This window comes from Podarcis filfolensis (genome assembly GCF_964270895.1).
Source record: "Podarcis filfolensis genome assembly, chromosome: 7".
Taxonomy (NCBI): Eukaryota; Metazoa; Chordata; class Lepidosauria; order Squamata; family Lacertidae; genus Podarcis; species Podarcis filfolensis.
Window position 1 is genome coordinate 62,062,505 of NC_139603.1, and position 14,375 is coordinate 62,076,879.

Genomic DNA, 14,375 nt, shown 5'->3' on the forward strand with positions numbered 1-14,375 from the left:
AGAGGTAGGTCGGTCCAATATACCAGGCTGTGGAAGACACAGAATATGAATGTATTTATTTTGTGTTTCTAGTTTATAAAAGCTTTCAGCATTTTATTTTTTTTAAGTTACACTCATTTCAAATGTTTAGCCAAGCAGGAAGACTCACTCACTTTTCAATTACCTTCACAATGACTGAACTGAATCATTAAGGATTTTTATAGCTATCTAGTTTACCAAGAATATAAATGTGTTAATTTTACCTCAGGATAGCACTGCAATTATAATTTAGTAGTATGTTTCAGAGACTGAAATGCTTACACTTGTGTACGCTGGCATTTCTTATCTTAAAACATATGACCTAGAGGTACTAATTTAAAAAGCATATGATAAATTACTACAATTGCCAATGAAATGTATACAGGTTATGCAAACAAATAGATGTCTCCCTGAATATTGTTTTCCCATACCCAATCACAGCACAATTACCAACAAAATCCCTATCTTTTAAAGCATAGTTGGTTCATTTATTTATTTCAACTATCTGTTAATTTCTCTTGGCTAATTCGCATATTCATGTTCCTTGCTTGATAATGGAAGCACCAAGTGATAACCTAAATAACAGACTGAACAACACAGATAGAACTTTTATGTTACCTCCACATTATCTCGCACTAAGCATGGTGCCCGTTTGCTGTTGTGAGTGCTGTGAAATCAAATAAATGATAAATCAGTTCTTACCATCACCATTACTGAGTCCTCCATTTTGTTCACTGCTGGCAAGTGGATCTGTAGCCAGACTTGTGACGGAGTGGCTAAATGCCTCCTTATCTGAAGGCTGCAAAGCAAAATGAATGGATTAGCATATCATTTGAACCAGCTATGGGAAGAGTTATTGTTCAGCAATTACTGTTATGGCTCACTGTTAAAACTGTGTTTATGGAAGACGATCTTACTTGGCTACGAAGGATTGCCGAAGAAGAAGACTGTTATGGAATAAGTTCTAATTTTCATGCCTTCTATATTGTTTTAGACACCTGTGAAAAATGCCTTGCTTTCAGCAAGGCTATCCTGACATCTAATTTAGTTGCCTACATTTCTTTGTGATGGTTGTGGTTTTAGGTATATTTGTTTTTAATTGGTTTGTGGATTTTAGCAGTGTTTTATTTACAATTTTATTTATACACAGCTTGGATATTTCTTTGATCAAGAGGTTTAGAAATCTTCTGAGGTAAGTACCGTATTGGCCCGAATATAAGCCACACTGCAAATAAGCTGCACCTTTAAAAATCAAGGCTTATTTGTGGATGCGGCCTGCCTCCCGGCACTATGGCATTCCCGGCACTACCTCCCCAGGCTGGCGTCAGGGGAGGCTTGGGAGCGGAGGGCAGGCTGTGAGCCATTGCCCCACACACCTGGGCTGCTTCCTGAGGAGGGGAGCCACACCACTTTGCCAGCGGCCTCCTCCCCTTTCTCCTTCTTTCTGGTGGCTGGGAGCGGCGGGCGGGCAGCACACTGCTGCCCTGCGCTCCCAGCATGCTTCCGGAGGGGGGGGGAGCCACACCGCTTTGCCGCACTTTAACTTTTCACAGCCCGAATTTAGAAAAAAGTGTGGCTTATATTCAGGCCAATACGGCAAATAAGTGGGCTTAGCAGAAATGACGAGCAGAATCCGAAACCAGGGAAGAGAAGCAGCGCAAGAAGAATGGAAAAAATTCAAGGACTATTTAAAGAAATATTACAAAGTTAATGAAAGTTAGAATGATGTTGGACTGGAAAGTAAATGGTTGCTATTAGCAATGGTTAAGACAAGGAGAATAAGGAAGAATAGTCTAAATTTAAATTAAAATAAGGGAAGATTTGCTGAACAATCGATAAGAATTTGGAATACAGAAAGGGGAGGCATGAGGAAGTCGGGGAAGATAGGATATGAAATTAGGATATGAAATGATACATGTTTTTTGTTCTGTTTTTGTCTTTGTATGTTTGTTTGTTGTGTTGTGTTTATATGGAAAAAATAAAAATATTATAAAAAAAAAAACAATACGGCAAATAAGGTTCACATATGCAGTAACACTAAACTATTGTTTGTTCAAACAATGATCAGAAAATGAATAGATTATTAGTCTTAAGGTTCACTGTTATTATAGCTAATAGTATAGACTATGCCAGTCTTCCTCTTATAAGTTATGAACTACAGAAAAAGCCCTTTCAATAATAAGTGACGGATTCATTTTTACCACATTCATCAGATTCTCATGGTCCCCATTCTGGTGTTTGGGTCTCTTCTCCCTTTAATGTAAACAGAGATTTAGGTGCATTGTTAAAATAAAATAGCAGTTCAAACAATAGTATTGGTGATGACTACTTGCTGGTCCCAATCCAACTAACACCTTCCTGAAACCAACTGGACATGTATATAAATACCAAAGGAAGTTGCTGCAAACATACAGGGCACAAAGTTCCCTTCCATGAGAGTTTCAGAAGCAAGATATTTACATTTCACCACCCTTCTGAACTCAGCGGCAAATCCCACCTCAACTGTAGCTGCACTTCTAAAAATTTATTTCGCTGAAAGCAGACTAATTATGCCATTTAAAATCCACGATGCTGCCCGTGCAATGCACAATATGATTCATGTACGCAGTAACTAATTTGCTCCCCGAAGCTTTTCTGACAAAGCATCTGCTTTTAATGTCACCCATTATTATATCAATAGCATCAGTGTAACTTTTCTAGGAAGGAAGGGATTTAGTTTAATTGCACTTCTCAGCAAGTACCTGCTCCACAAATATCCTGGCACCAAATCCAGCCTAACAACATGCTAAATTATTAAAGTATGATTGCCAGATAATGTCTGGCATTAGAATTTGCATAGCTTGTTAGAAATACCCAACAGACCGATTCTTACAAGAATGTCTTTAGTTTTCATCCTCTTGAAAGTGTCTTAGAGACTTCAGGGATAGAGCATGCAAATGAGGGCAGGAGTTATCAGTCACAAACTTTGGTAAGCATTCTTCGGGGTTATTTTAGTCAGTTCCAATTCAACAGCAGCTTCAGAGTCTTCCCCCCCCTTGCTATTTTATGTAAACAACAAGGGAAAGGGCAAAGCTATTTATTTTAATGGATATTTCTAGTTGAACATAGCATGTTGTTTGAATAATCAGCAATGCAAAGTGGGCAGCCATAATTAATATGCATGATGAACTATATGCTGGTCTCATTAACAGGCAAAATTGATTGATATTAATTCTGGTTCCAATTCAAACGTACAGCAAAACTGAACTTTGTCTCTTGGATTTGTTCACGAAAACATAATCATTCCTTGATTTTAAGACACTCATTTTAGACCCCCAGCATCCAATATTAAACACAAACACTTGTGTCTTATGAAAGTATAACCACAATCTTTATTTGGTGTGGTTGCTGCCTGATGCCCAAGCTGAGGGTTTCAATCCTTTGGGGGAGTGGCACATTTTGAATTCTGAGTGTGTGCTGAAACAGCCAATCACAAAACAGCTGCTATTGGGGGCAGAAGGAGGATGGCAGAACACAAAATGGCTGCAATGGGGTTTGTGGCATAACACAACATTAGACAGCCACCCCTGACAATCTTATACTTACCATGGGAAGTTAGCTATGTTCTGCTGGTCCTGATTTTGTGGAGGTCACACACTATTGATTTTACACACACACACACACACACACACACACACACACACACACACTGATGCTGTCACTGTCTAAGGGGTCCAACAACACTGTTCCTGTTCGTGCCTTTACTGCACCCTAACATTGTATCCTGAGCAAGACCTTACCTATCACAGCTAGAGCATAGGAAGAGCAGAAAACTGAAGACCAGGAGCATTGCCATGGCTGCCAGGCTTCCCCATATGATGATGTGAAGCAGCCCTGTACTTAAGAAGCTATCACCAGGCCCCATGATACAGAAGGGGGGGGGGGCTTTTGGATGGAGGGCAGCTAGTCCTCACAAGACGTTGGCATTTGCGCTGATAAGAGTTCTTCTTTCTGTGGAGCAAGAAAGGGGGGAGAGACATTACAAAGAAGTCCGGTTTAAAGGCTGTGTGTGTTCAAACTGCACATTTATAGCACATTACATTCCCCAAAGAACCATGTAAACTGTTGTTTATCCCTCACAGAGCTACAGTTCCCAGCATCCTTATCAAGTTACATTTCCTAGGGGGAAAATCATGTATTTTAAATATATGGCGTGACGGAAGTTACAATTTTAATCCTGCTTTTTTACATTTTCAGAACTACTAACATTTCAGCTACGTTAACCGTCATGAGGTAATGGGAGGCACCATTATGAATCTAATGGAAAAATGGGAGAGTTTGTTTGAGGTTGCACAGGTGCGTTGCTGTCGGATTGAACTGGCAGCTATCTTGGCCACTATTTCTCCTCACCAATGTGCCTGGAATGACGTATCACAACATAGCACCTGATGAGTTCATGGCAGAGTCAATAAGCAAAACTAGTCACTTCCTGATTAGTAGCTACATCTTTTAGCCTACTATACTACCCCTAGCAAGGGAGAATGTCTGCATGTGAACAAGTTTAGAGAGGAAAATGATGGTATTTCATAGCAATGAATCGAGACTACACTTAAGCCCCAGTAGGAACCAAGTCACCACACCAAGTTTTTCATGTGGATTTCAGTGGGACCCTATTGCGTGTCGAGGTCCCCAAGCCACCCCCCAAATAACTCACAACGCACACTTAATTTTTGTTTAAGGTTTTTGGTATAATTTTGGCCACAACTTTATTTAAATACAAAACCGTGAGTGGTTGTTTAGGCATTGGTTAAGACTATCTGTCCCCACGCCTGGGGACAGAACAGACTTCCGGGCACCACCGAAAGACAGTGCGGGGGAAAGCAAGTCGGGGAGAAATGGAGCTGAGTCACAGACCCTCAATTCTCATCCGCCTGCTCCCCGAAGGCTTGCCGGCCCTAGTCCCATTCCAGGGATTGGACGAAAAGATGGCAAGCCCCAGGATTCCTTTAACGGAATTCCCTTTCCGCAGCAACCATGGAGGGGCAGGCCCAGCCTATCCTAACCCCTCCTCCACCAATTTATAACCAATGCCTAACCACAACCTTACAAGTTGTGACGATTTGCTACGCAGTAGGCAAAAACCAAATGGCCCAGCCAATCAGCCAGATGGACAAAATTCCTACCAGGCCCCTGCCCCAACGGCAGACGACCCCATGACAGGCATAGCAAGGTCAATGCAACAACCCGTTACTCAAGGGCGGGTGGGCGGGTGATCCGTAGCACGCAGCAAAGAGAAAGCTCCGGGCTGCGTGCAGAGTATTTAAACATTTTACCCCTCCCACCAAAATTGCAACATAACTTTTACCCCAGCAACCCAGTGAACCAATCACTGCCCCAGGCCATCTTTAGAGACCCTGCCTGGTAACAGAGGGGTGGCTCAGCAGACCCCACTGCAACACGTGCTCTCCATGAAGGAGAACACGCTTTGCAGCTAACTTAACAGTGCAATCCTATGCATATCTACTCAAAAGCAAGCCCCCATAATTTCAGTGGGACTTAATTCTAGATATGTTGTAGAGGACTGCAACTACAGTCTGGATCCCCCCCCCCCCATAGTCTGACTTTAATCAAAAAGAGGGAAACCAATAGGATTATGGGGCTTGAATCAAACAGTAGTTCTACTTATAGGAGGCCCATTGAAATTAATGGGTATGACCAACTTAGACCCATTAATTTCAGTGCATTCAGTTGGCTAAACCCTAGAACTGGAAATAAATATATTTTAACAACTCTGGATAAAAGCAAGAAAGGGAAAAGTTGTAAGTATAACATGGATGAAGATGAATTGACACACCTATTTGTCTACTAATTTGTATTTATTGTCTATGCAACAGCCAATTTTTAAAGGTGCAGATGTCCCAGTTTGATAGTCAAACTCAGAAATACTCATTTTAAAAAGCCAAATTGTGCTGTAGTATTGTATTTATCCAGCAAAGGAGCTTTAAAAGAAAATATTCAGGTTGGGTGCTGAACCACACCATGGAAAAATGAGATATACCCATTTGAAATAGCTTCATGTTAGCCAGGGGCATCTGTGGTGATCCTGAAAAGCTTGGCAGCATTTTCATACAACAGTAGTGAAACAAATGTTCTGTTCTGTTCTGCTTTTTAAAAATACAATACCTGTTTCAGGTCAGTTAAAGTTCAAGAATGCTGGCACAATATGATCTCACTCAAAGCTTTTAGGAATATGACAAAAGTAACTGAGACTACTACACAAGTTTACAATACTACAAAAGTGATTCGTTTGTCCAAAAGGCCTGGATTTGCCTTCATTTGCCACATGCGTGAAGGGATTCTATGCAGTTAAAGTAGCAGAAGGAATGTGCTGCTGTCTGCATCCCAAGGTCTTGTGGTTAACTGAACCCCATCACTCGTGCACTAAGCAATAACATGGATGACTTCCAAAGAGACAAATTCATGGAGAATAAAAGCTATCAGCGGCTACCAGCTGCAATGGTTACACTGTACCTTCACTGTCAGAAACAGTATGTCTCTGAATTCCAGGTGCTGGGAATCACAAGTGGGGAAAGTGCTATAATGCTCATGTCCTGCTTTCAGGCCTCTTATAGAGGCATTTGGTTGGCTACTCTAAGAACATGTTGCTGAACTGGATGGGCCTTTTGCAGGCTCTTACATTCTTCATCTCCTGCGAACCTAGCAGTTCGAAAGCACGAAGTGCAAGTAGATAAATAGGTACCACTCTGGTGGGAAGGTAAACGGCGTTACTGTGCACGGCTCTGGTTCACCAGAAGCGGCTTAGTCATGCTGGCCACATGACCCGGAAGCTGTACGCCGGCTCCCTCGGCCAATAAAGCAAGATGAGAGCTGCAACCCCAGAGTTGGCCACGACTGGACCTAACGGTTAGGGGTCCCTTTACCTTTACATTCTTCATATGGCAGAGAGTAACCTTACGACCCTACACCTCAACGAGCAGGTCTGCTCCTTTGGAAGCAGGCTCTCGTCTTGCAGATGTCCATTCGGGGGGGGGGGGCAAAAAGATGGCTCAGAAGTTCTAAATAACCAAGGGAACTGAAAATTCTCCATCTTTGCTATTGGAAAAAAAAAGCCTTGTGGCATAAATATTAATTTGCACCAAGCTCTGCCTATTTGAAATTAACTGATCTGAAATTCATGAAGAGACAGGGATGTTTGATTTAGAGTGAGCTTCACTCCTAAGTAATTATTCTGAGCTCAAGCTCTACTCTCAAGGTAACAAAAGTTTTTAATAGTTCACAAGCTTGTTAAATTTTAAAACTAGAAGTTTGAGCAATTCTGTTAAAGAACAATTCTGTTGTGACGTTGGAGAAGTTATTGCCTGTAGATGTGCTTGTTCAACTCTTGGGCACCAGGTGGCAGCATTAAACCACTGTTCCCTTTGAGTGCTCCAAAGCAATCACATTTTTGTAGACTCCCAATGCATTGTAACACAAGCCACTTTTTGCACCTCTGATTAACATTTCACAGAAATTTTAGTACAATTTAATTGTGGTTTTTTGCGCAGAGTTCTGCATGTGATATTAACAAGCACATATTTGTGTCTCGAATGTAACTTGTGCACACGTAAATGCTGTTAATGCGAGAAAATCTATGTGTGAAAATGCCAGAGCTTAGCTTAACCTAGTTGACTTACAGTGGAGTCCCAGTCCAGCACTTCTACACAGGAAGGGGAGTTTGGTAGTGTCTTATAAAACCAATATTATCTACATTTTAGTGGATTATTGTCCATATCTGATGCTTTATCCCCCCCCCCCGGCTTTTGCCATATGAGTGGACGGATTATGATAAGATGGTTAATTTGCATATTCTGGATCTGCAGTTTTTAACACTGATGCTTACTTCTCTAAAATTTCATTTCACTACCAGTAACTACCCTACAGGAATGTATTGACAACTTTTAATGCTATCCAGTCTGCTCACAAATGCATATTGTTGCATGCCACCCCAGTCTACGAGCCGTGCAAGATTCCAGGGGTGCCCGGCACTTACCCAGGATTCCTTTTGGAATGAGGCATAACAGAGATTGTGGTATCTTCATGATATATGGCTTATTTACACACATATATATCCTGAGCCTACAATGGAGGCCCTCACAGCATTAGCCCATCAAAAGGGTCTTGTTTCTCTCATAGCTGCAGCCTTGGATTCAAACAGAAATCGAACATTGCTCTCTAGTGTTTTACAGTCATACATCGGCTCCCAAATGCCTTAGGAGTCAAAAGTTCCTGCTCCTGAACAATCAAAAACCGGAAGTGAGTGTTCCGGTTTCTGAACCTTCTTTTGGAAGCCGAACATCTGACAGGGCTTCCACGGCTTCCGATTGGCTGCAGGAGCTTCCTGAATCCAGTCAGAAGCTGCGCTTTGGAAGTCGAACATTTTAGAAGTCAAACGGACTTACAAAATGGATTCTGTTCGACTTCCGAGGTACGACTGTACTTCTAAGTTGCATCAATTCCCCACTCTCTACTCTGGCTTTATCTGTTGAGGAAGAGGGGCTCCGTCTGGCACTGAGTTCTTTAATCCCCATCACCTCACCAAGGCTATTTCTTGGAATTAGAAAGCTTGATTAGCTTTTAACACTTCCTGGATGCAGGGAATGAAGAAGGCCGGCACCCCCTCCTCAAACACATAAAAATATAGAGAGAGATTGCTTGCATATTAATTGCCACAGCAAAGTATTAGAGCTATGATAAAAATCCTAAATATAACAAAAAGGCATTTAATACATCGAACACTATTTAGCTTGCACTTTTCACATGCAAGTAAATAAATAAATATACAAGCTTACAGAGAGATCTAGATGGTGGCTGTGTGAGTCTTGGGTATCTGATTTTAATCCATTCCTGATACCCTACAAGGGAAAGAGAATGTTTTTCCCCCAGAAGGAGTGTTTAGAGCTTGTCAAAAGGTCCACATTTATCTTAAGGAATGGAATTTTGCTGGCTGTTTTGCTTCTTATTATTTTGGACTAACTTAACAATAATACTTGACTCCAGTGGAAGCTGCGAAGTCATAAGCATTCCACACTTACATCTTTCAAAGCTAGTGTCATTGTGATTATCTGATCTTGAGAGAAGCTTGCTCTCACCACTGTTTCTGCCCTGTCAAAATATGAAAAAACTGTACTGCAAAAGGATAATGTTTTTTTAATACGTGTCAGGAAAATCCATACAAAGGAAGGACTCCACCATAAAGCCACATATAAGCACAGGAGATGTGCTAAAACAGGATCAGTCAGTCCAAAAGATTATTGCAAAAAGCATGCATGAGATAATCAGAGATGCAGATGCACTCAAGCTGTCAAAGCTCAGTTTTAACACCTTTTCTGTTTATTAGGGTGTTGCCGTTATTTCTAATCCAATTTACAATGTTCAGTGAACATGTGTGAACTGTAGCTACAAAGATGCTATAAATTCCATCTTTTTCAACACCCCCTTGCTTGATACCAAGGTAAATGAGGCGCGTATGCATAGCCAATTACATTGAATATGGGTATGTGAACACATATGCACACAGACATATACTTTTCAAATGCAAACATGCTGGTAGGTTACCATCCTTTCATTTTTATCTTTTTCAAGGAACACACAATCAGAGATTTGCTTTTTATTTCTTTTTGAATATGTATTTGGGTCTCCAGGAAAAATAAAGCTGATCATTAATAGTCATTTAAATAAGAACAAATGGTGCCCTTTTCTTATTTAGCCTCTTTAGTTATTTTATCATCCAACAATCTGTTTCAGACAAGGAATTTCCTCTTGTTGCCTCAAATTCCTAAATTATCCCTTTGACCTCTGCAACCTGGTACATATTCTTATCATTCCATTGGATTTGCCCTCCCCTCTTGAAGATTTCTGGCAGCTAAGCTCAGAGCTCTTTCCTGTGTCCATTTGTCACGGATGAACTTTGTTCCACCTTTGACAGTGTCAATCAGTCCCTTCTCATGCTCTGAGACATTTTGCTTTTGGAGAATTGTTTGATTTCTTCCCCATTCTCCTCCCTTTCCTCTTGCTTCTCTGGGTGCCATTTGGCAGGACTCCTGGTCCTTGTTGCACCCCAAGATCTCTCTTTTTAGGACTTCCCCTCCATATCCCGCTGCTTCTCCTTCAGGGCAGCCGCTTTCTTGTCTACACTGGAAATCCAGTCTCATGACTGCCAGGCATACACTTCTGCACTGGAAGTACAAAATGTCCTCATCAGATTCCATTAGTCCTGAGAGAGCACTTCAAATGCCACCCATTTTACCACCATCTCCTTATAGCTCAACTGAAAATCCCAACCTTTGCCCCTCAAATATCCTTCGACTGTTGCATTGACTGACAGACCCACCAGGGATGGTGCAAGATTTATTGCCACCTGAAACAGAATTGCCACTGCTTTTTCTCCAAATGCTGCCTCTGTGTACTGGCCTCCCCCTCATTTGATCCCCCCCCCATACAGAAGTGTCTCAAGTCCTGGGTCTCCAAACCGACAGTCCCCCACTCTGAGGAAAGACCCTAGGAAATGCAGGGTCCCTAAGTAGTTGAGATGTTCTGGGAGAGATTTCAGCCACCCTACCCAGACAGAATACAGTGGTGCCTCGGGTTACATACGCTTCAGGTTACATACACTTTAGGTTACAGACTCCGCTAACCCAGAAATAGTACCTTGGGTTAAGAACTTTGCTTCAGGATGAGAACAGAAATCGTGCTGTGGTGGCAGCAGGAGGCCCCATTAGCTAAAGTGGTGCTTCAGGTTAAGAACAGTTTCAGGTTAAGAACAGACCTCCAGAACAAATTAAGTACTTAACTTGAGATACCACTGTATATATAAAGTTGTGCAGATTGTAACCTGCATTTTATTACATACATTGCTTAAAGAGAGTTTTCTGATGAAGGTGTCTACGGCTTTTTGCCAAATAAAAAGAAACCTATTTGACCATATTTCAACACAGAAAAGAAAGCCCGTGGGTCCACGCAAGGTCTCCTGTGCTCTGAAAACTAGGCCTTATGTTTCATTCTGAGCTCATCATGACTTCAAAATTATTGACCTGCAAAGCTGTAGACAGAAAAATCCAAACTGCTTGCTGCCCCCGCTGAGGCTCTCTGAAGCAGCAGAGCTACCACCCCATTTGCAGCCCACCCACCCACAAAGGTGGTTGCAAAAAGTTGGAGGTAGACAGACTGGGCCCAATCCCTGGGACACCTGCAGTTTAAATAAGGAAATAAATAATTGAGCCCCACTCAGGCCTGATGATGGCTGCGAGAGCACCTCAGGATACAGAAGACCATTGGCCAGCTCAGCCCCACCCTTGGAGCAACCTAATTTGGGAACTTTCATCAGGCTCTGCTGGCAGGTATGTCCCATTTGGTGGGTGGAAGGGGGGGGGGTCTACATCCCAGCAGAGGGATGCGAGTGTTACTCTGATAGCAGCCAAGAGGAGGCTGCAAAGCGAGCGGAGGGATGTGCCCACACAATTGAAACCCCCCACAGTCTGGCATAAGGCGAGCTTGGATTGCAGCCTGAGTTAGCCACGCTTCAGATGGAAATTAAATGGAACAGTAGTTCAAATTGCACAGCACCTATCTTGCATGCCAAGGGAACCTAAAAATTGATAGCAGAGGCATCACGGAAGTGTTCATGAATAGTAATAAGGTGATGCGTTGTTTCCTATGGGCTTCACTAACTACTTAATTAATGTCTATAGTGTGGTACTTAGGGAATGCAGCCTTACCTAATAAATGACCACAGCATACATTATTGCCTAATTATGGTATATCATTCTCTCTCTCTCTCTCTCTCTCTCTCTCACACACACACACACACACACACGAGTTTCAGGAATGTAATTACAGTGCTTATGCATTAAGAGCTTACTGATGCAATCCCTGCCTCCCCTAGTTCCAAATTCTCAATGGTTTCCTGGATATAATATACAGCCATGATCACTTACACTTAAAGAATTCAATTGTTTAGACCTCCACCAGGATTAGAAAAGGGTGATCCGAGCTTAGAATATGTGAGCTTTGGCATCTGCCTGTCAAAGAGAGAGAGAGAAAAAAAACACCATATAATTTTTAACATATAACAATAATTTTAACATTGCATATGTCATGTACTTTGTGAATTTGCGTGCAATGACTTTTGACATACTATATTTGGTTTTTTAGTTTGTTTTTATTGGAGTGATGCAATTCCAAAATGTATCTGCAAGCGGTATATGGCGAAATTTCAATTAAAATGGTTTCAAACAAGAAAAAGAAAAGAAACAGCTGAGGATTGATTTCCTAGCAAGAAGGTAAACTGTATTCTGGAGTCCGGCAATCAAACCAGTCATAAAAGCAGAATGAATTTGGAAGCATTTTTTTCACCCTCACATTTACTTATTTTTTGACACACGGTGTAAGGCCAGTGCCACTTAGGCAGGGAAAATGCACGCTGATAGCTTTTTAGCTTGATGTATGTGTGGAGAAGCAATAAAAAGCCCAGAAATTAAAGCTCTCTTCATGAAATGCGTTTTTCAGTTGTGACACCATAAATTTGTGACAGCTGACAGTTCCAAGAGAGGCAGAGCTAATTCAATTTTAAAAACGTTGTTTGCAGAAGCACTTTGACTGTACATAATTTTACCTTGCTAATTAAAGCAGTTGAAAAGGCTTTTAATGTGTCAGTGCTCCAGCCCTTGCTGTCCTTGACAATATTTTTCACTTCATCTTGACTACAGATGCCATCCATTCTCAAGATTGCATCTGTTTCTCTGACCAATTTCCCCATTTCCCCCTTGGGACATCTCATGCCAGTAGACACAGCATAGTCTTGGGCAGTTTCCTAGAGGAAACTGAGTAATACCTGTAGCTTCCTTAAGCTGTAGAATACTTTTGCGGAAAGTGTCTGTATATGAGCAGAACAACTGAAACACTCACCACACCAGGCGTCTTAGAATAATAATAGAATTGTAGAGTTGGAAGGGACCCTGAGGATCATTTAGTCCAGCCCCAATGCAGGGATCGCAGCTAAAGCACCTATGACAGATGGCCATGCAACCACTGCTTAAAAACCTCCAAGGAAGGAGAGTCCACAACCTCTAGAAGGAGTCTGAACAGTTCTTACTGTCGGAAAGTTCTTCCTGATGTTTAGTCAGAATCTCCTTTCTTGTAACTTGAAGCCATTGGTTCAAGTCCTCCCCTCCAGCTTGTTCACTCTTTCATGTGACAGCCCTTGAGATATTTGAAGATGGATATCATATCTCCTCTCAGACTCCTCTTTTCTAGGCTAAACATACCCTGCTCCTTCAACTGCTCTTCATAAGGTTTGGTTTCCAGACCCTTTATCACCTTAGTTGCCCTCCTCTGCACATATTCCATCTTGTCAACATGCTTCTTAAGTTATGGTGCCCAGAATTGGACATAGTATTCCAGGTGTGGTCTGGCCAAAGCAGAACAGAGTGGTACTATTACTATTACAGTGGTACCTCGGGTTACAGACGCTTCAGGTTACAGACTCCGCTAACCCAGAAATGGTACCTTGGGTTAAGAACTTTGCTTCAGGATGAGAACAGAAATCGCGCAGCAGGGGCGCGGCGGCAGCGGGAAGGCCCCATTAGCTAAAGTGGTGCTATAGGTTAAGAACAATTTCAGGTTAAGAACGGACCTCCGGAACAAATTAAGTTCTTAACCCAAGGTACCACTGTACTGATCTGGAGACTATACTTCTGTTGATGCAGCCTAGAATAGCATTAGCTTTTTTTGCTGCTGCATCACACTGTTGACTCATGTTAAGCTTATGGTCCACTAAGACCCCTAGATCGTTTTCACATGTACTACTAGTATATCAGGTGTCCTCCATCTTATATTTGTGCATCTAGTTCTTCCTGCCTAAGTGTAGAACCTTATATTTGTCCCTATTCAAACTCATTTTGTTAGTTTGGGCAGAATTCTCCAATCTGTTAAGGTCCTCTTGAATCCCGATTCTGTCTTTAGTGGCATTAGCTATCCCTCCTACTTTGGTGTCTTCTGCAAATGTGATGAGCATCCCCTCAATTCCTTCATCAAAGCCGTTTATAAAGATGTTGAACAACAACATCTGAATTACAAACAGATGGAATTTAAAGAAACAAAAGACTAAGAAATTGCATTTAATCCCTCCATATGTTGCTGGACTACAGCTTCATTCATCCCTGATAGTTGGCCAGAATGGCTGGGTTTAAGTATTCCAATACTTAGAAAAACAAACAACTGAAGATTTCAATTCTTATGAACTCAGCACAACTGAAAGCAGCAGTTTACAATCACTTCAGGTATTCTTCCAGATGCATTTTGAAACACATTGCTTTCCGCTA

The 14,375-nt window shown here is 41.8% G+C and overlaps 1 protein-coding gene across 8 annotated transcripts in view; it reads right to left on the minus strand.

Annotated features, from left to right (window-relative positions):
- PAG1 (phosphoprotein membrane anchor with glycosphingolipid microdomains 1) overlaps nucleotides 1–14,375 on the minus strand; it is a 96,598-nt gene that overhangs the window by 13,211 nt on the left and 69,012 nt on the right. For 3 of the 8 annotated variants that reach the window (XM_083623377.1, XM_083623376.1, XM_083623382.1), the window contains 4 exons: nucleotides 11,991–12,074; nucleotides 3,798–4,008; nucleotides 2,220–2,271; nucleotides 721–817 (listed from right to left, as the gene is read on the minus strand). In XM_083623377.1, the coding sequence (XP_083479503.1) occupies nucleotides 721–817; nucleotides 2,220–2,271; nucleotides 3,798–3,922 (274 nt within the window). In that variant the 5' untranslated portion in view covers nucleotides 3,923–4,008; nucleotides 11,991–12,074. The remainder of the gene's footprint in view (nucleotides 1–720; nucleotides 818–2,219; nucleotides 2,272–3,797; nucleotides 4,009–11,990; nucleotides 12,075–14,375) is intronic. The other 5 variants (XM_083623380.1, XM_083623381.1, XM_083623379.1 and 2 more) reach the window with 2 other exon arrangements.